The following is a 20,476-nucleotide window of genomic DNA, read 5'->3' on the forward strand; positions in this document are numbered from 1 at the left end:
GGCGTGCCAAGCTAGCAGCTAGGCGAGCATTATAACGTGTGTTCCAAAGTGACCACGTTGGTCTCTGAAGTAAAGGCTGGACTACAATAGAGCTGTTTGGAGCTGTTTGTGAACAGTGTTTTCTGTTGGAGATGGTAACTCCCTTTGGGGGGGACTTTGGGCTTTTTCACTTTGTAAACCTATAACGTGCCAAAAAAAATATATAACACAATAAAGGAAAGGGGAAAAGCCAAAAAGCATAATATGAGCACTTTAATTAAAACTCAACTCCTGGCAATTGCTCCATTGCTGCAGGTGTTCACCACTGTTTTGGAAGAAGGAAATAACAAAAGTAACAGGTGAACTAGCTTTAAAAGTGAGTGCTGTGCAGTGGATAGACTTTAAATTAGTAAGAAACTTAAAGTGTAAAGCCCAGTTCAGACCAATTATTCGCGACGAGACGAGTTGAAACTTGCAGCTACTTGCAACGCTCCGGGCTGTTCAGAAACTTGCCAATTCACACAATGAGTCTCTGTACTTCCGTTCTAACTTCAGACTTTTCAGGCTTTTTTATAGCTTAATATAATTTCTAGCATCTTTAAATATGAACGAGAATAGTGAGAATGAGATGCTTGCTACAGTTGCATTTCTACAAGTGATGAAACGGTGAAAACGTTTTGTTTCTCTGATTCGCTGCTTTGTTCGAACGCCTCTCCCTCTCTTAAGTCACTCTCTAGCTTGCTTGACCACACACCATGCTTGAGGAGCCCAAAACTTTGCCATTTCGACCAGTTGACAGTTTGTAACATGGAAATAAAATGGATTATGGATGATTTTTTTGTCTATAATTTTGTTTTGCCTCGTCGTGAATCTTTGGTCTGAACTGGGCGTACCCAAACATAAGCATTAGCACACAGACCTGTGACTTGCGTGGCTGTTGGTGATATTGTTGTTGACTCCTTCTGCCATCTGCAGTGGGCGCTGGCTAGCGGCCTGGGTAGCATCGGCTATCTCACTCTCCACAGAAAAAGGGTCTGAGTGGTTTCCAAAAAGACTACCTTGTCTCTGTTTAAGAAAACAAAGCACAGCTATTGGGGGCTAAATGTACGTTAAATATGTCAAAAACATTACACATCAGTATTGGGACTGTCAGTGATAAATATATTTGCATCACATAGGGCTGGACGATCAATCAAAAACCAAATTAAAACCAAAGTTTAGAACCTCAAACCTATGTTCCCATGTCGGTTGTTTCGGTTTTGAATACTGTTAAAACATTCCCCGCTGTGTGTGTTCATCTAGTTTCCGCTTAAAAACATACTGGCGCGTTTGATCACGTGACTCCTGACAACTCAGGCTGCATTTAAATTGCTACTTTTTGGTTTAAAAACAAATAACTTTTGCTACGTTTACACCTCACATTTCCGCTGTTCTGGCGTTTCCGAGCCCCTAAACCGGAGACATTTGAAAACACTTCTTACCCCGACTGTGTTGCAGTCTCAACGGCCGCAAACGGAAACCTTTGGCAACACCGACACTTACGCCAACGTTTTGCCGCCTGGTTGGGTCTTATTGGTCTCATTCTCTGAGACTAAGCTACTAACGTTACCATGGCAGCTACCAGCAATGGGCAGAGTATACATGCTGCCTTGTGTTTACTCTGGCACGTGCATGCCCAGTATACCAGAATGTTGGGGAGATATGTGGGTTGGGCTTGTTAGTTTAAACAAAGATTTGTTCTTCTACTGGAGCTAAAGACACTTGTGTGAAGGATGATTGCTTTTGGCTCAAAACTCTGCTTGAAAACCAAAACGTAGCAATGTAAATGTAGCCTGAGAAAAACGCAGTGCCCATTGTTCGGACACATTTTGGCTTCAGTAAAGACGACACCAAAGTAGTAAGGTTAGCCAACCAAAGGTAACTCTGAGCTGGTCGATCACCGTGAGGTCGCGACCATTTCAAAAAAACATGGCCGTCATGCAGCGACAGCGGTTAAGTTTAGACACCAAATGACCCATTTCGTGGGTGAAAGTCTTCTTAACTTTTCCCTGGACATGAACTCATAGTCTGCCCTGTTACCCTGTAGATGCTTTCCCCAGCTTCGTCAATAGCTCGGTCAATCTCTTCTTCGGTCACAAGGTCTCCGGAGATGGCCCTGTGGAGCTCTGGAACGCCCTCCTCCTCGATGTTTCTCAACCCCGCCTGATGGACACAGAGAAGCATATGGTCGGGGAAGAAAACAAGAAGGAAACCCATTCAGGCCCACCACGCATGTGTGCATGTTTGAGACCATCATCTCCAGCTCAATAATAATATGATTATTTTTCTGTATCTCTCTCTCTCTTCCCAACCGTTCGGTCTCTGTAAATTATAGAGTGTGGTCTAGACCTACTCTATATGTAAAGTGTCCTGAGATAACTTCTAACTAACAAACACCAAATTGTGTATACCATCCCTTTATTTTCTCTCCCATCATACTACATAAAGCTGTTGGTATTTATTTGGATATTTAAATGTCTTAAATTTAATTTTTTTACAGTTTTACACTGAAACATCACTTCAACGCACATTTAATGAACAGTAAATTCTGTATTCTAGAGTATTATCATGTACTACACACTACACACATGCTGGTATTATCCTTACTATTGAAGTAATCAAGATCTCTTTTCATGTCTCTAGAAAAGCTGTTGTAAAAGCTGTGTAATTCCGCCTTCATAGCCTTTATCTTGGCATACATGGCATCGATGTTAGCTTGTAGGCTACCCATGGCATTGTGTTGTTGTTTTTTCACTGTGGGGTTTTAATTTTTGGGGGGTTCCTTGTGATAATTAGCCTTTCGGTTCTTTTCATCTTCCATCATTGTATTTAAATAACAAAACATCCTAATTTTGAGGATATTAGTCGCCCTGATGCCATACCGAAAGTCCTCTGAATTGATCAAGATCAAGGAATGATTAACTACACGTCACATACCATTAACTACTTACCTGTATCTCATGGGTGGCACTTTTCTTGGTGGGCCGGAAGCCATAGTACTCTTCCTGTCTCTTCTTTAATTTCCTGAAATAATCCTGAATTAGGAAAGTGGCATAGAACTTTCCCACTGTCACCTCATCATCTGTTTGAACACAAAAACGCATGTAAAGTGTGGAAAAGCCATGCTATTAAAATCCCCTGTACAGTGGCCATTTCAGAACACCTTAGACATATCAGGCTTTACATTAACAGTTGCATTAAATGGTAATGGAAAGACGTAAATAGACAGAAATTTGAAAATGCAATGAGGCATATGTGCAAGTTGAAAATGTTCAACTTGAGTGAAAAATGTGCACTTATCTCGAGGTTTCATAATGAAAAGCTAACCTCCTATTGGTGGGATGACTTGATCCAGAAGTTTCATACTGGTGCGCTTCCAGATCTTCTTGATAATACCCCTCAGCTCCTCGTTGGCTTGTTCAAAATTACCTGACCAATGAGAGAATGATGATAATAAGACAAAGGGCGTTACTGAAATTCAAGACATTTCAAATTTCGACTGGTAAAATCCCTCAATAACCATTGTTAATGTAACAAAGCTACTAGTTTAACGGTATTTTCCAGTTGTGGACATGTAACACAACTTTCAAAATCATGTTTCCAGTGGTGTAGGGTTAGGAACCGAAACCTGGTTCCAAATTAGAAAAGATTCCACGGTAATCGCAAAATCTTTTAAAAATTTGGTTCCAACTACTATTGGGATTTTTTTTGGGATTGGATGGCAATACATTCTATTTTGTTTAGACAGTGTGGGCAAGATGAATATAAGTTGTGAGCACATGAGTCAGCCACGTGCCATGAACCGCAGGTTTTCTTCTCCGCTCCAATCGCCAACAGCTGTTTGCTGTCAGCGCAGCCGACAGCCGCTGTCTCTCTAACTCGCACACACTCACTACACAGTACGAACACAGTCACACATATCATTCCAACCTGATCTCACAGTAATGTTACTCTTAATTAACTCCAAATATGTGGCAGTTTCACAAAATCTGTGATGGGCCCATGGAAGAATGAACACAGCCCCTTAAGTTAAGGAAAAGGTCGTGGGTGGGTTTACGTTTCCATGACACACGGGACAACAACAGGACAGTTGGGTTCAAGTAAAGAAGAACGGGATGGTTGGGTTTAGGAAAAGAAGAACGGGACAGTTGGGTTTAGTAAAAGAAGAACGGGACAGTTGGGTTTAGATAAAGAAGAACAGGACAGTTGGGTTTAGTAAAAGAAGAAAGGGACAGTTGCGTTTAGGTAAAGAAGAATGGGACAGTTGGGTTTAGGTAAAGAAGAACGGGACAGTTGGGTTTAGGTAAAGAAGAACGGGACAGTTAGGTTTAGATAAAGAAGAACGGGACAGTTGGGTTTAGATAAAGAAAAACGGAACAGTTGGGTTTAGTAAAAGAAGAACGGGACAGTTGGGTTTAGATAAAGAAGAACGGAACAGTTGGGTTTAGATAAAGAAGAACGGGACAGTTGGGTTTAGGTAAAGAAGAACGGGACAATTGGGTTTAGGTAAAGAAGAACGGGACAGTTGCGTTTAGGTAAAGAAGAACGGGACAGTTGGGTTTAGGTAAAGAAGAACGGGACAATTGGGTTTAGTAAAAGAAGAAAGGGACAGTTGCGTTTAGGTAAAGAAGAACGGGACAGTTGGGTTTAGATAAAGAAGAACGGGACAGTTGGGTTTAGGTAAAGAAGAACGGGACAGTTGGGTTTAGGTAAAGAAGAACGGGACAGTTGGGTTTAGATAAAGAAGAACGGAACAGTTGGGTTTAGGTAAAGAAGAACGGGACAGTTGGGTTTAGATAAAGAAGAACGGGACAGTTGGGTTTAGATAAAGAAGAACGGGAAGGTTGGGTTTAGATAAAGAAGAACGGGACAGTTGGGTTTAGATAAAGAAGAACGGGACAGTTGGGTTTAGATAAAGAAGAACGGGACAGTTTGGCTTATTAAAATAAGAAAGGGACACTTGCGTTTAGGTAAAGAAGAACGGGACAGTTGGGTTTAGGTAAAGAAGAACGGGACAATTGGGTTTAGTAAAAGAAGAAAGGGACAGTTGCGTTTAGGTAAAGATGAACGGGACAGTTGGGTTTAGATAAAGAAGAACGGGACAGTTGGCTTTAGATAAAGAAGAACAGGACAGTTGGGTTTAGTAAAAGAAGAAAGGGACAGTTGCGTTTAGGTAAAGAAGAACGGGACAGTTGGGTTTAGATAAAGAAGAACGGGACAGTTGGGTTTAGATAAAGAAGAACGGGACAGTTGGGTTTAGGTAAAGAAGAACGGGACAGTTGGGTTTAGATAAAGAAGAACGGGACAGTTGGGTTTAGTAAAGAAGAACGGGACAGTTGGGTTTAGATAAAGAAGAACGGAACAGTTGGGTTTAGGTAAAGAAGAACGGGACAGTTGGGTTTAGGTAAAGAAGAACGGGACAGTTGGGTTTAGATAAAGAAGAACGGGACAGTTGGGTTTAGATAAAGAAGAACGGAACAGTTGGGTTTAGATAAAGAAGAACGGGACAGTTGGGTTTAGATAAAGAAGAACGGAACAGTTGGGTTTAGATAAAGAAGAAAGGGACAGTTGGGTTTAGATAAAGAAGAACGGGACAGTTGGGTTTAGGTAAAGAAGAACGGGACAGTTTGGCTTATTAAAATAAGAAAGGGACACTTGCGTTTAGGTAAAGATGAACGGGACAGTTGGGTTTAGATAAAGAAGAACGGGACAGTTGGCTTTAGATAAAGAAGAACAGGACAGTTGGGTTTAGTAAAAGAAGAAAGGGACAGTTGCGTTTAGGTAAAGAAGAACGGGACAGTTGGGTTTAGATAAAGAAGAACGGGACAGTTGGGTTTAGATAAAGAAGAACGGGACAGTTGGGTTTAGGTAAAGAAGAACGGGACAGTTGGGTTTAGATAAAGAAGAACGGGACAGTTGGGTTTAGTAAAAGAAGAACGGGACAGTTGGGTTTAGATAAAGAAGAACGGAACAGTTGGGTTTAGGTAAAGAAGAACGGGACAGTTGGGTTTAGGTAAAGAAGAACGGGACAGTTGGGTTTAGATAAAGAAGAACGGGACAGTTGGGTTTAGATAAAGAAGAACGGAACAGTTGGGTTTAGATAAAGAAGAACGGGACAGTTGGGTTTAGATAAAGAAGAACGGAACAGTTGGGTTTAGATAAAGAAGAAAGGGACAGTTGGGTTTAGATAAAGAAGAACGGGACAGTTGGGTTTAGGTAAAGAAGAACGGGACAGTTGGGTTTAGATAAAGAAGAACGGGACAGTTGGGTTTAGGTAAAGAAGAACGGGACAGTTGGGTTTAGGTAAAGAAGAACGGGACAGTTGGGTTTAGATAAAGAAGAACGGAACAGTTGGGTTTAGGTAAAGAAGAACGGGACAGTTGGGTTTAGATAAAGAAGAACGGGACAGTTGGGTTTAGATAAAGAAGAACGGGAAGGTTGGGTTTAGATAAAGAAGAACGGGACAGTTGGGTTTAGATAAAGAAGAACGGGACAGTTGGGTTTAGATAAAGAAGAACGGGACAGTTTGGTTTATTAAAATAAGAAAGGGACACTTGGGTTTAGGTAAAGAAGAACGGGACAGTTGGGTTTAGGTAAAGAAGAACGGGACAATTGGGTTTAGTAAAAGAAGAAATGGACAGTTGCGTTTAGGTAAAGATGAACGGGACAGTTGGGTTTAGATAAAGAAGAACGGGACAGTTGGGTTTAGATAAAGAAGAACAGGACAGTTGGGTTTAGTAAAAGAAGAAAGGGACAGTTGGGTTTAGGTAAAGAAGAACGGGACAGTTGGGTTTAGATAAAGAAGAACGGGACAGTTGGGTTTAGATAAAAGAAGAACCGGGGGACAGTTGGGTTTAGGTAAAGAAGAACGGGACAGTTGGGTTTAGATAAAGAAGAACGGGACAGTTGGGTTTAGTAAAAGAAGAACGGGACAGTTGGGTTTAGATAAAGAAGAACGGAACAGTTGGGTTTAGGTAAAGAAGAACGGGACAGTTGGGTTTAGGTAAAGAAGAACGGGACAGTTGGGTTTAGATAAAGAAGAACGGGACAGTTGGGTTTAGATAAAGAAGAACGGACAGTTGGGTTTAGATAAAGAAGAACGGGACAGTTGGGTTTAGATAAAGAAGAACGGAACAGTTGGGTTTAGATAAAGAAGAAAGGGTCAGTTGCGTTTAGATAAAGAAGAACGGGACAGTTGGGTTTAGGTAAAGAAGAACGGGACAGTTGGGTTTAGATAAAGAAGAACGGGACAGTTGGGTTTAGGTAAAGAAGAACGGGACAGTTGGGTTTAGATAAAGAAGAACGGAACAGTTGGGTTTAGATAAAGAAGAACGGGACAGTTGGGTTTAGGTAAAGAAGAACGGGACAGTTGGGTTTAGATAAAGAAGAACGGGACAGTTGGGTTTAGATAAAGAAGAACGGAACAGTTGGGTTTAGATAAAGAAGAACGGGACAGTTGGGTTTAGGTAAAGAAGAACGGGACAGTTGGGTTTAGATAAAGAAGAACGGAACAGTTGGGTTTAGATAAAGAAGAACGGGACAGTTGGGTTTAGATAAAGAAGAACGGGACAGTTGGGTTTAGGTAAAGAAGAAAGGGACAGTTGCGTTTAGGTAAAGAAGAATGGGACAGTTGGGTTTAGGTAAAGAAGAACGGGACAGTTGGGTTTAGGTAAAGAAGAACGGGACAGTTGGGTTTAGTAAAAGAAGAACGGGACAGTTGGGTTTAGATAAAGAAGAACGGAACAGTTGGGTTTAGGTAAAGAAGAACGGGACAGTTGGGTTTAGATAAAGAAGAACGGGACAGTTGGGTTTAGATAAAGAAGAACGGGACAGTTGGGTTTAGGTAAAGAAGAAAGGGACAGTTGGGTTTAGTAAAAGAAGAAAGGGACAGTTGGGTTTAGGAAAAGAAGAACGGGACAGTTGGGTTTAGATAAAGAAGAACGGAACAGTTGGGTTTAGATAAAGAAGAACGGGACAGTTGGGTTTAGGTAAAGAAGAACGGGACAGTTGGGTTTAGATAAAGAAGAACGGGACAGTTGGGTTTAGATAAAGAAGAACGGAACAGTTGGGTTTAGATAAAGAAGAACGGGACAGTTGGGTTTAGGTAAAGAAGAACGGGACAGTTGGGTTTAGATAAAGAAGAACGGAACAGTTGGGTTTAGATAAAGAAGAACGGGACAGTTGGGTTTAGATAAAGAAGAACAGGACAGTTGGGTTTAGGTAAAGAAGAAAGGGACAGTTGCGTTTAGGTAAAGAAGAATGGGACAGTTGGGTTTAGGTAAAGAAGAACGGGACAGTTGGGTTTAGGTAAAGAAGAACGGGACAGTTGGGTTTAGTAAAAGAAGAACGGGACAGTTGGGTTTAGATAAAGAAGAACGGAACAGTTGGGTTTAGGTAAAGAAGAACGGGACAGTTGGGTTTAGATAAAGAAGAACGGGACAGTTGGGTTTAGATAAAGAAGAACGGAACAGTTGGGTTTAGATAAAGAAGAACGGGACAGTTGGGTTTAGGTAAAGAAGAACGGGACAGTTGGGTTTAGATAAAGAAGAACGGGACAGTTGGGTTTAGTAAAAGAAGAAAGGGACAGTTGGGTTTAGGTAAAGAAGAACGGGAAGGTTGGGTTTAGATAAAGAAGAACGGGACAGTTGGGTTTAGATAAAGAAGAACGGGACAGTTGGGTTTAGGTAAAGAAGAACGGGACAGTTGGGTTTAGGTAAAGAAGAACGGGACAGTTGGGTTTAGGTAAAGAAGAACGGGACAGTTGGGTTTAGATAAAGAAGAACGGAACAGTTGGGTTTAGATAAAGAAGAACGGGACAGTTGGGTTTAGATAAAGAAGAACGGAACAGTTGGGTTTAGATAAAGAAGAACGGGACAGTTGGGTTTAGGTAAAGAAGAACAGGACAGTTGGTTTTAGGATACGTGACATGTGGGTGAAAGTTCTGTGTTGTTTGACCCATCCACCGCACCCAACCAACCTCCCTATGCAGATTTTCGGGCTTTCATACTACTCACTACCATAGTCGCTCTTAATGCTACGTCATCTTCTCACTGACTTTACATTGGCATTGTTTTCCGTGGTGGCCACACGGAATTTTCACACATTCCGTTCCACCACCACGGTAACGGTTTGTGATCATTTCACGGGATTCTGCGAGACCAGGCTGGTCATTCTCAACCCAGTGGTATGTTTTTTCCACAATGCAATGAATTTTCTTTTGACCAATCATGCATGAAAACTACGTGACCTTCTGGAAATGAGTTTCTTTACATTTTAAACCCATATTCACATAAATGACTACACACAAACATTGTTGGTAACACAAACCTTCTGTCTTTATTTTCAGTGCAGTTCTAACCAGGGCAAACAGTGTGGCGTTGAAGGTGACTGTTCCATCACTGTTGAGAGGCATGTTCATGGAGACCAACCTCTAGAGAAACAAACACACACATGCAACATAATGTAACAATGTTAATCATTTCTGGTTTTATAAATTAATTACAAGAAAGAAAAAAATCTATGCTTTTTTTAGGGTTCTTTTGTTCAGTTTTCAGGTCATTTTCCCCTTGTTATTTAAAAAAAAGAAAAAAACTCATTGGTTGATAACAAGACATTCCACAATTGAGAGAGCCAAGTTTCAAATGCAGATTAAATAAATAAAATAACATTTACACCACAATGAAAAATTATTGAAAAAACAACAACAAAACATATCAAGGTTTGTACCAAGCACTGTTAACTTAGTTCAACTTCAGTTGAAAGAATTAGGTAAACCGTAAGCTGATTTTGTAAGCTACCTAGCTAGTCTCTGGCCAAATAACAGATGCTTACTAAAAGCAAGTATTTAAATACATGTATGTTGGTGAAACTATACAAGACATTGCATAATCTCATCCGGTTTGATACACAAAGGCCTGCCTACTGAAATTCACTACAAACAACTGAACTGGAAAAAACACAGAGGCCAAGATCCTAAGTCTCTTATTTGATATCTCCTTGCTCCTTGCTTGAAACGAAAGTCGTTCTTGTCCACCTTTGTGAAGGCCGTCTCAAAGCTCTTATTCCTGCCGCGTGAATGGAGGATGGATCTCTTAGGAGCTATGAGCTAGAATGAGGGATCTCTGAAGAGCTATGAGCGAGGATACACTAGAGCAGCCTTCGCGGAAGCCGTGCTGCTGTGAAAGCCGTTGCTAACGCCGCCCATACAGCTAACGAGTGATGCTTCAGAGGAAATGACGTCTCATCCCTCTAAAAACACATTTCCTTGTTTCCTCTATCCTCGCATTATATCCTCCATCTCTCCCATGCTTCCTCGGTGGGACGGACTAAGACGCGAGGAATGTGCAAGTGAAGGAAACGGGGATGCAATTTAAGGACCTGGGATGTACCCATAGTTCTAACTCGCCATTATCTAGCTGAAGAACAAAATACTTGATTACATTAGGATTGCTATGTGACACCACACATCAGCCTGAAGTTTTCTTTCACCTTGCAGGCGATACGATGAGGACAAAACTTGCCAAAACCCAGAGGAGGAGGTATTCTTCGTAGGAGTGTCACCACATCAAGGTGCTTAATACGCCCCCTGTACAAAATAATGAATTTGGAATACTTAAGTTAAAAAAAGTATTTAAATATACATTGGGCATTGTTCTTGATTCCTCCTATTTAAGAGAAGAGAGGATAAGATACACACACATACACACACACTTACGTAGCCTCAGGATCATACTCTGCCCATATTTTCTTGAATTCATCCAAGTGCTGTGGCCCAAGGATAGACCAATCTCGTGTCAAGTAGTCAAAGTTATCCATGATGACAGCCACAAATAGGTTGATAATCTGTGAACAATAGAGGCAATACATATATGTAAGTATGATTCACGTCATGTCATTCATGTCCTGTTTAAATGATTCCTTTTAATATCTCCTTCCAATGAAAAAAAAAAACACACAACTCAGCAGCAGTGACGTACAGTATATTGTAGAAACACTACGATGTTCTAATCATAGGCTGTAAAGATGAACGACGTGTCTCCACTTCCTCCCGCTGTACAAAAGTAAATTTTGGAGCCAGTGTCTGCGCAGTAGTTCTTGGGCGGTGAAGCCATGTTATTGAAGTCCCGCCCATACACCCGCCCGACCAAGTAAGAGTCAATCACAGCTGTCAATCATGACTTTTTAGCCCATTTTTCTAGCATAAAATTACTAATAAAAACCAAACTGATCAGAAAAAATAACATTATTATCTCAAGTGGCTTTAAAAATAGTGCCCATAGCTGCCGTAAATTGGAAACAAATCTTCGAGGACCCCCCCTAAGTTTGGGAGGAGCCCCAAATGTTTACAATGTCTGGCTCCGCCCCTGGCTAGAATGTAATAGGAGTGTCTACGCTAATCTTTCAGATCTTTATTTGATAGTAGATTGATTAAATTTCACGTGTTCAATCACAATCTTAACAACCAACCAACTGATCGATGATTAATCATTAACATCCCTAGTTTGGTCTCTGGAGACACTGTACTGCTTTCCCTGTCAGGCACAAATTACACATTAGGTCGCTCTTGAGCGTGAGTGAAATGCGAGCCATCACGCAGGTGGTGCAGACAGCTGAATTTTTGAACATGTGAAGGCAATGTTATGAAGCTGAAATGGGAAATTTTAGGATGCTCTTTAATGTGTGTTTAGAGCATATGAATGTGTGTTGTTTTACCAGAAAGGCACAGAGCATGTAGAAACTCATGAAGTAGATGATGGCAAAGTTGGATCCACAGGTGTACTCTTCCCCAGGTAAGTAGTCCGACTTGGGATCACACTTCTTCCCGTACATACACGCTAACATCACTTCATGCCATGCCTCCCCTGTAGCACATCTGCACAACAAAGAAAATACTTTATCTAAAGCAGTGCTCTGTTGGTTTGGATCGTGCAACAAGGCAGGCCTGCTTTGTGCTCTTGTTTCCTACCATGAGTCTTGCTTTTTATCTACTTCGTATATAGTCTGGATCAACGAAATATGTCCAGGATAACTGCCTGATGTCCCTCACCTCTGTGTGGCTCCCTGTGTGTTGACGTTCTCAAAATCCCTTTGCTTCAGGAAACAAACAAACAAGCTACACGCTGAAAATGGCAAGTTTGTAAGAAAATTTGGACCGTGCAACCAGGCAGGTCTGCTTGGTTCTTTCGGGGTATGATTGTAAAGATTTACAAATAATATGTTTATGGCATTTACTCTCTAGAGGGGAGGTTTTGGGACTGATTGGTGGGATTTCTTTGGACAAAGTACACATGGCGATACACTGCTTTGTATGGTACATGGGAACCAATAAAAGGTTTTTACAACAGATGTTTTCTGAACATAGCTGTGCTGTTAGAGTTGTTTGATGAATTTTTCTGTAGCCCTTACAGAGGAAGACAGACCACCAACCTGAATAACAGCAGCACAGCCTGTAGGAATGTCTGGAAGTTGTTGTTTCTGTTGACGTATGTGCCGTCAACCAGCGCAATTTTACCAAATATCTGCAGAAAAAAAAAAGGTTATGTTAAGGTGATGATTTGCACTGGGTGGTCTTAGACCCCACATGATCCATTACAATCATGACATGTACAAACTTGGAGGGTATAATCCTGCTTATACAATGGCCTTTTGCCAAGAAATTGTCATATTTAATAAAAAAAAACTAATTTTGACCTCTCTTTTCTGTTCATAAAATAATCATTAAAAATACAATATACATGAAATACAGTTCCTGAGACTCTGAATTTCTGTTGTTTGCCTTGCTTGTAAACATCTAGCTAAACAGGAAGAGGTTCACCATGCTGCTCGGAGTTTTGAAATCCTGATGGGGAAATAGAAATTAACTGAGTTAGTAGTTCTTTCCCGAGACTATTTTGCAAAGCCACCGTCGCTGCGTCCGGAGCTTAGCGCCACCCAAGACAACTGTGATTGGTTTAAAGAAATGCAAACAACCCAGAGCGTTTTTTTTTCTCCTATCCTAGAAGGTATGTGTGGTGTAGCCAGAACTTACTCCACAACGCTATCGAGATAGGTCTGGCAATGCAAGACCAACACATATCAACAGATTTTAAATTATACTTGCATGGTTCATAATGACAAGCTATTTATCCTTTCCGATGTTGATCTTTAGCTTAACCTCACTGTTACTGTTAATACTCAGTGGCCATGATATAAATATCAATGGGTGGTGTGTGTGTGTGTGTGTGTGTGTGTGTACCTGCATTCCAACCACAGCGTATATAAAGAACAGCATGAGAATGAGCAGGGCCACATATGGAAGAGCCTGCAACACAACAACCAATGACGCTGTCAGACAGACATAGTAATTCTAAACCACAGGCAGATTTTTGCTGAGAGATAGTACTGACCTGAAGGGATTTGATAAAGGTCCACAGAAGATTCCGTATCCCCTCAGAGCGATTCAAAAGTTTCACTAGACGCATGACACGAAACAGTCTGAAGAATGTGACTGATACGCTCATGTTCTCAGAAGACTTGTCAGAGAGAGGACAAATTGGTCATTACATTGTGCCAACTTTGGAACTCCACCAAACTCAAATCCAAGAAAAGTTAAAGCAACTCACCGCAATTGCTTGCATGGGATCCACTGCCTGCAGAAACAAATATATTGTTTTTCTATTGCTGCCCTCTGACAAATGGCTTTAACAAACGTTTTGCTACGTACATCCGTTTTTCTTGAACTGTTGTAATGGTCACCTTCACCAAACTTTGTTAGTGTTAACACAACCACATCTGATAATTTCATAAAGGAAACTCTTGCATGAGAAGCAGAACAAGTGTGAGCTTCTTCAAAACAAAATAAGATATTCTTTTGAGCATGCAGGTGTTATTAGTGCTGAACTAAAGCAGAATTATTACCAGTGCCCAGTCAAGTGAAGAATAACTTAATTCATGCATAATTCTGCCCAATGGTTTCATTTCAGTCTAATCCCTGTTCAGGCAAATTTCATGCAACATGTAAATGTCATGCAAAACTGAAGCAGGTGAATAGTTACAGTGCAGCCGTGGAGACAGTAAAGTCCTCCAGAGGAGGCCAGTGCTGCCTGTGGGAGGGAAACACAAGTCAAGAAGTGATGTCAGAGAGTAAAGAAAGAGAGCGTTCTGCCGTAAAGTTGTCTGTGGCAAAAAATAAATGACAATGAGAGATGAAGGCATGAACAGGGAAAGCAGAGAAGGAAAACATTTAATGTCACCATTCATAAAACAAAAGGTGAACATGTATGCACTATATACTGCATGGATTTTCAAGTTTATCTGGATGTATTCTGAAGACTTTCAACAAATATGTACAGTTTTGTGGTTACGAGTCGAGTAAATTAGTCAAATGTCAATGCAATGCCCCCAAATCTATGCGTGTTTAAATATGTGAAAGTATATGTAACGTTGTGTGTGTGTGTGTGTGTGTGTGTGTGTGTATGTGTGTGTGAGGGAGAAAGAGAGAGAGAGAGAAAAGAAAGAGAGAGAGAGAGCAAGGCCATGGTACTCACATCAATTTCACTCAACATCACGTCCACGACACTTCCAATGACGATGACAAAGTCAAAGACGTTCCATGGGTCTCCAAAATAACCCTTTGAAAATACGAGAGAAGTATGGATGTCACTCGCCATGGTACTTCACTTGTCATGATGCATGTATGCATGCATGTCCATTTGTGACTTCAGGTTAATAAAGAAATTAAAGAAATAAAATGTTGTTTAAAGGCAGAAAATGTTTTAGCAGTACTGCACAAATCATGATAATGTGAAAAGTGGTACACTTAAAAAAGTATGCATGTGTATGTGGTCTGAATAACCTTTTGTGTTTGTGTGTGTGAGGTTTGTTGTCACTGTAAATTTGCGTTTTATGGATCACAGAGGTTTAACTTTTTTTGGTAAATTTACTATCACTAAATCACTGTTTACCTGATCAACACATTCTCACTACCAACTCGTCAAATGCTGATGCTTGCGAACACCCTATTGGTGTCATTTTTCGACCGCACAGGATAAAACCACTTAGGGTTAGGAATATATTGTGGGTGGGGTTACAAAATGTATGTTGAAAGGTGAGCACTATGAGTTCCTGCATCGTTTCAGCGCAATTTCATTTTTGTCTCAAATCGTAGTCATCTCTCCTTGATCCGCTAGCTGCCTGCCCCCCTGAACACACCGTGAAAAAGCCCGGTCTCAGGAGACAACACAGGGGTCGTAAATGTCAAACAAACAGTAGGGGCACAGGCTGGGCACCAAAATACAACAAACCACGTTCCAGCCAATCACCGACAAGATGGTTGGGGGAGAGGGTGAGGGTTAGTGACAGTTAGTCGTGACAGTTACAGAAACATGAGGGGAGGGGCAAGCTTGCTCTGTTTTGTTTGGAATTTACTTGGAACGTCAACAGAAGTGACCATGTAGGAACTCCTAGTGCACCTTTAACTGGCACGCAGAACAAGAATGGGACACAAACGCCGGTATCCTCGTTCCCCCGTCCCAACCTGCCTCTATATGTCGTCGCTCTTCATACTACGTCATCTTACAGCGCAGGGGTCGAGCTACTGCTATGCCCAGTGTGTTCCATGCAGACAGTTAAAGGGTGCTTTGTGCGTCGGTATCTGACGCTGAGAGCCACTGACCCAAGCGTCAGTATTTGACGGGTTGAGAGTGAGAACGGGTTAGCGTGATGTATTTGGAAAATGTAATAACACGTTCAATTTTAACAAACCTTTGCTTTGAAGGCCATGAGTTTAAGGATCATCTCCACAGTGAAGAGCACAGTGAAAATCACGTTGAGCATGTCAGACAGGTGAGTGACGTGAGCCGACTGGTTACAGTGCTATGGGTTAAAGAAGAACAGATTGAAAAAAATATTTTGCTTTTGTTCTTTATTCCCTACTATCAGACAGACAGACAGACAAACAGATAAATAGATAGATAGATAGATAGATAGATAGATAGATAGATAGATAGATAGATAGATAGATAGAGAGATAGATAGAGAGATAGAATGACAGATACTGTGGTATATGTATGTGACGTGTGTTGTTTTCATACCTGCATTCCAAGACACATGGTGTTGAGCATAATAAGGAGGAACATGAGGTACTCAAAGTAGCAGGAGGTGACAATGTACCACACCTGATACTGGTAGGGGTTCTTGGGAATATAACATCGCAGTGGTCGGGCCTTAAGAGCATACTGCACACACTGGCGCTAGAGGGGTTAAATAGAAGGGGGGGGAGAGATGCAGGGCTTAGACAAAGTAAACATGTGACAAATCAGAATGATGGAGTTTTTAAGGCTGATATCAAAAACAGAGAGTTGAGACTAAAACAAAATCTAGCAAAGATATATTAGATGAAACTTTTTTTCTTTTACATAAATAATACTTTTTGGCAAGGGTCTCTTAAATTTGGTTAGGGTTAGGTTTAGGTTAAAGTTTATGTTTTGGCATTGGCAAGGGCATGAAGTTTAACAAACACATTTAGATATTTTCTTATATTGAGAGAGACTTTCCTCTCTAAAAAAACGCTCCCATAGAGTTTTTTCAAGCAACGATTAAGACCTATATTTACATTTCTAGTGGCTACACCCTCTAGTCGCCATGGTAATTATGATGGGAGTAAAGCAGGAAGTAAGTACAGTGGTGCTCATAAGTTTATGAACCCATGCTAAAGTTGACTAAAAAATCATCTTTTGGAAATTGATCTTAATGCGTCATTAAAATCATTATTAGGAAAAATCTAATCTTTAAGGACACCAGTTTTCTTTGTGAATGAATAATGTATCATAAATAAATGTTCTTCAAAAAAGTTCCCTTTAAATAAATGTTCTTCAAAAAAGTTCCCATGCCAATCTCTAGGTATGGTGAAGGGTATGTGATGATGGGGGGCTATTTTTATTCCAAAGGCCAAGGGAACTTTATCAGGATGCATAGTATCCTGGATCCATGAAATAACTGGCCTTTAAAAATAAAAATATGCCTGCCTCTATGGGAATTTAACATAGGGGTGTGTATACCTATGTCCCCTGTATTTTAAGAAAGAGCATTTATTTATTTACGATACATTATTCATTCACAAAGAAAATTGTTGTCCTTAAAGGTTGGATTTTTCTAAATAGTTTTTTAATTAAGGCATTAAGATCAATTTCCAAAAGATGATTTTTTTATTCCTCATTTTAGTCAACTTTAGCATGGGTTCAACTTATGAGCACCACTGTATAAGAGCGCCAAATGTCTGTGTAAGGAGGTATGTTGGGGTGGATGATAAATAAAAACAAACACAGGACTTTTTACCCAAGAGACTAGGGTTTGAGTCCCGTTTGAAAATAAAAAGTTTTTATTTTAACTTTACGAAATGTCACGTTCAGTGTCACGTGCACAATCGGAAGTGAAGTAACGTCTGATTTGAACCCAAACCACGATCTTTTTCTAAACTTAATTAAGTTGTTTTGGTGCCCAAACAATCAAACTGTGACTGCTTGACAACGTAAAAACGTGTTTAAAATCCTGACTGTTAATGTTACATTCTCTGCTTTACTGTACGTACACACCGCCGCCGACTTGGGCGTCTAAAGATACCGGAAGTCATTAATTTTCAATGGAAGCTGGCTTCTCTCAGCTGCAAGGAGCGTCAAAACTGTCGGCGTCGCGTTTTGGGCGTTTTGAGCGTTTTGAGCGTCAATCAGAAAGTTGAACTTTGGTCAACTTTATGGTAATGAGCTATGACGCGGTTCAGCGGCAAGCAGCGGCAAACGGCAGCAACCAATCGGAATATAGACGTCCTTCTCGCTGGCTGATTCTGGAGAAACATACGATGTAAACTTTTGTTCCTACCAAGACATTAGTTCCATGAAAATGGAGGGAAATCTCATAATCGCCGTTGCTGGGTTCCCCTTTCATTTATGATGTAACGTTGTTTGCGTATAGGGACCAGTTAACGTGCCGTCACATGGTCTCTAAACAGTCCGCTCACAGTGAAGTCCTGCACGGGTCAACAGCTGGCGGCTGCTCGCTCTGCCTGCATTCTGCTGCGGTTCAGCGGCTAACTGCTAACAGACACCGCTGTGACCAACAAACAATACAAATGATGTCCTTATATATGTCATTTATAAAAGGTTTCTAGTGTCAGTGTATTGGCCGTGCAGTGGCTGCTTGTGCTTTGTCTTCAATCGTGTGTTGCACATGATCGAAGAACGCTGCCACGTCAGAGCGGCCAAAGCGTCAAACAGCTTCCTCGGACTTTTTGACAAGCGTCCTCGACAGGGCGTCCAGAGCTTCTTTGCAGCTCAAGTCGGCGGCGGTGTGTACGTACAGTTAGATAAAATGTCGTATTACCTGCCACCACTAGGGGCACTTACTCATGAATCTCTCCTGTGGGTTGCATTAGAGGGTAGGAATAAACCACCCATATCGCCGTATGGTTTGGAGGACTTTTTGAATTGAGATTATATGTGTCTTATTATTATGTGTCTCTGCCCAAAATTTAAAAAGACTAGATTAAATGAAGGTGCCTCATTTAGGCAATATGGAAGAGCTCAGTCCTGACCTCGGTTGTGACCTCACTTTCATTTCCAGTCATTCATTAACATACCTGGTTTTTGTCCAGCTCACAGTTCTTATACTCCTGCTCGCCCTGCTCCTGGAAGGTGACGATGACGAAGCCCACAAAAATATTCATCATGAAGAAGGCGATAAGGATGAGGTAGATGATAAAGAAGATTGAGATGGCCACTCGGTTGTTGTACACTGGGCCCTTATCCTCTAAGTTTGAATCAATGGCTTTATATAGTAACCTATGTAAATAGTAAAAGAAAGTCACACACAAATCCAAACACATGCAATATACAGACAGAAAAAAGAATATTCACCCAATCAATAAAAGGGGGATTGTTGCTGTACCATTGATTAAACTGTATGAATGTTTAGGTTGTCAATGCTGAAATTAATATAAACCAATGAATAATTAGCACAGAAGAGATCACAACTCACTTTGGCCATCCTTCAAAGGTAGAAATGGTGAATAGAGCCAACATGCCATTGAAGATGTTGTCAAAGTTTAGTTCTGAGTTGATCCATTCCCTCTTACGGACCTCCATTTCATGAAGTGCTCCTTCCTGGTACTTTATATACCAGCCTCTGAGCCACAAAGTGGAAGGGAAAGACAGACAGACAGATAGCGCTACAGTCAAGATCATCTGGGGGTGCTTTCACACCTGTTGATCGGTTCATTTGGTCCAAACCAAGGGTATAAAAATTATACATTGTAGCTGTTTTGGTTCCTTTTCCCAACCCACTGTTTGCTTTGGTCTGACTCAGTTAATGGGTTGGTGAAACAAATCGAAATGCAGCAACACAATTCACGTGACAACATTCACATCAATGGCCAGATGTGTTATTGATCATATTTCCTAGACTCCTCCTCTTCGATTGGCCAGAATTAACAGGCTGGAAAACTTCAACGGAACTTCTGGAGGTAAACAAAGAGAGGAGGAAAAGCCAGCGGTAACCGCCGGGCTGGGCAGGGTTCGGACAGATATTTAGAAGTGATGTTCGGGTTTGGGTCCGGCTCGGTCACATCAGCGCGATAAGGCATTCCACATTTTAAATTTAAAAAAGCTTATTATGTAGGTGCGTGCCTGTGTTAACGTGGGCTTGTTGCCCCGTGTGCACTGATGAGCTCATCTGTTGACATTTCCGAATGCCTTCCTACAGCTGCTTAATAAAAGCTTTCCACACAAACAAACGTACACGTGTCATTAGTATGAGAAAAAAAACAAGATTTTAACTTTGTCGGGCTTGGACATAAATATCTTAATGCCTGTCGGGCTCGGGCCGGGTTCGGTTACTGCTCTGTCGGACGCGGGCCGGGCTCGGACAGAAAAATGCGATCCGATCCGCACTCAATTTTTCAAGTCCTACTATGGAGAGACAACCGCGTGGGTTGATTGTAGCTCTGGTCAGCACAGCGCAGCTGACTATGGCAGCTAGTTTAGTCAAAAAATGCACAGTTCTTCCAGTAGTTGGGTCTATTCGAGGTCGGATCACGTTCCCACCACAGACGAACCGCTCCAGAGTTTGCTTGAAAGTGTACTGAGACCACCTCTTGAAGGATGTCTCGGTACGCTTGTTTGGTCCACTTTTTGTGCGCATCCGAGTCCGATTGCTGCATTCACACCCGCCCAAATGAACCGCACCGAGGATCTAAATGAACTCTAGTTTGATTCAACCAAACTAAATTAAGCAGTTGTAAAAGCCCTCTAAACCTGCATTTCTTTAGGGGTTAAACCTTTTGCCCAGGGCAAAAACTAAATTAGGAGAAACGCAGCATTACTTTTTCTAATAAACACAACAATGTCCTTACTTGCATGTTTCTTCAGTCATTTTGTCAGGATCTGTGCAGGCATAGAACTGGCCCTGAGAAGGCAACAAGGCAGTAGAC

General features: G+C 41.2%; 1 protein-coding gene across 3 annotated transcripts in view; it reads right to left on the bottom strand.

The window, feature by feature from the left end:
• The window catches only part of LOC114553640 (dihydropyridine-sensitive L-type skeletal muscle calcium channel subunit alpha-1), a 38,401-nt gene that overhangs the window by 1,525 nt on the left and 16,400 nt on the right, over nt 1–20,476 (bottom strand). For 2 of the 3 annotated variants that reach the window (XM_028574943.1, XM_028574944.1), the window contains 19 exons: nt 20,399–20,451; nt 19,027–19,173; nt 18,629–18,830; nt 16,089–16,247; nt 15,760–15,870; nt 14,544–14,627; nt 14,052–14,099; nt 13,620–13,646; nt 13,404–13,529; nt 13,253–13,318; nt 12,445–12,536; nt 11,731–11,890; nt 10,733–10,860; nt 10,507–10,603; nt 9,346–9,448; nt 3,346–3,447; nt 2,970–3,100; nt 2,059–2,181; nt 899–1,044 (listed from right to left, as the gene is read on the bottom strand). In XM_028574943.1, the coding sequence (XP_028430744.1) occupies nt 899–1,044; nt 2,059–2,181; nt 2,970–3,100; nt 3,346–3,447; nt 9,346–9,448; nt 10,507–10,603; nt 10,733–10,860; nt 11,731–11,890; nt 12,445–12,536; nt 13,253–13,318; nt 13,404–13,529; nt 13,620–13,646; nt 14,052–14,099; nt 14,544–14,627; nt 15,760–15,870; nt 16,089–16,247; nt 18,629–18,830; nt 19,027–19,173; nt 20,399–20,451 (2,105 nt within the window). Of the gene's footprint in view, nt 1–898; nt 1,045–2,058; nt 2,182–2,969; nt 3,101–3,345; nt 3,448–9,345; nt 9,449–10,506; nt 10,604–10,732; nt 10,861–11,730; nt 11,891–12,444; nt 12,537–13,252; nt 13,319–13,403; nt 13,530–13,619; nt 13,647–14,051; nt 14,100–14,543; nt 14,628–15,759; nt 15,871–16,088; nt 16,248–18,628; nt 18,831–19,026; nt 19,174–20,398; nt 20,452–20,476 lie in introns of those variants that run through there. The other variant, XR_003692360.1, reaches the window with a different exon arrangement.

This window comes from Perca flavescens, chromosome 4 (genome assembly GCF_004354835.1).
Source record: "Perca flavescens isolate YP-PL-M2 chromosome 4, PFLA_1.0, whole genome shotgun sequence".
NCBI lineage: Eukaryota > Metazoa > Chordata > Actinopteri > Perciformes > Percidae > Perca > Perca flavescens.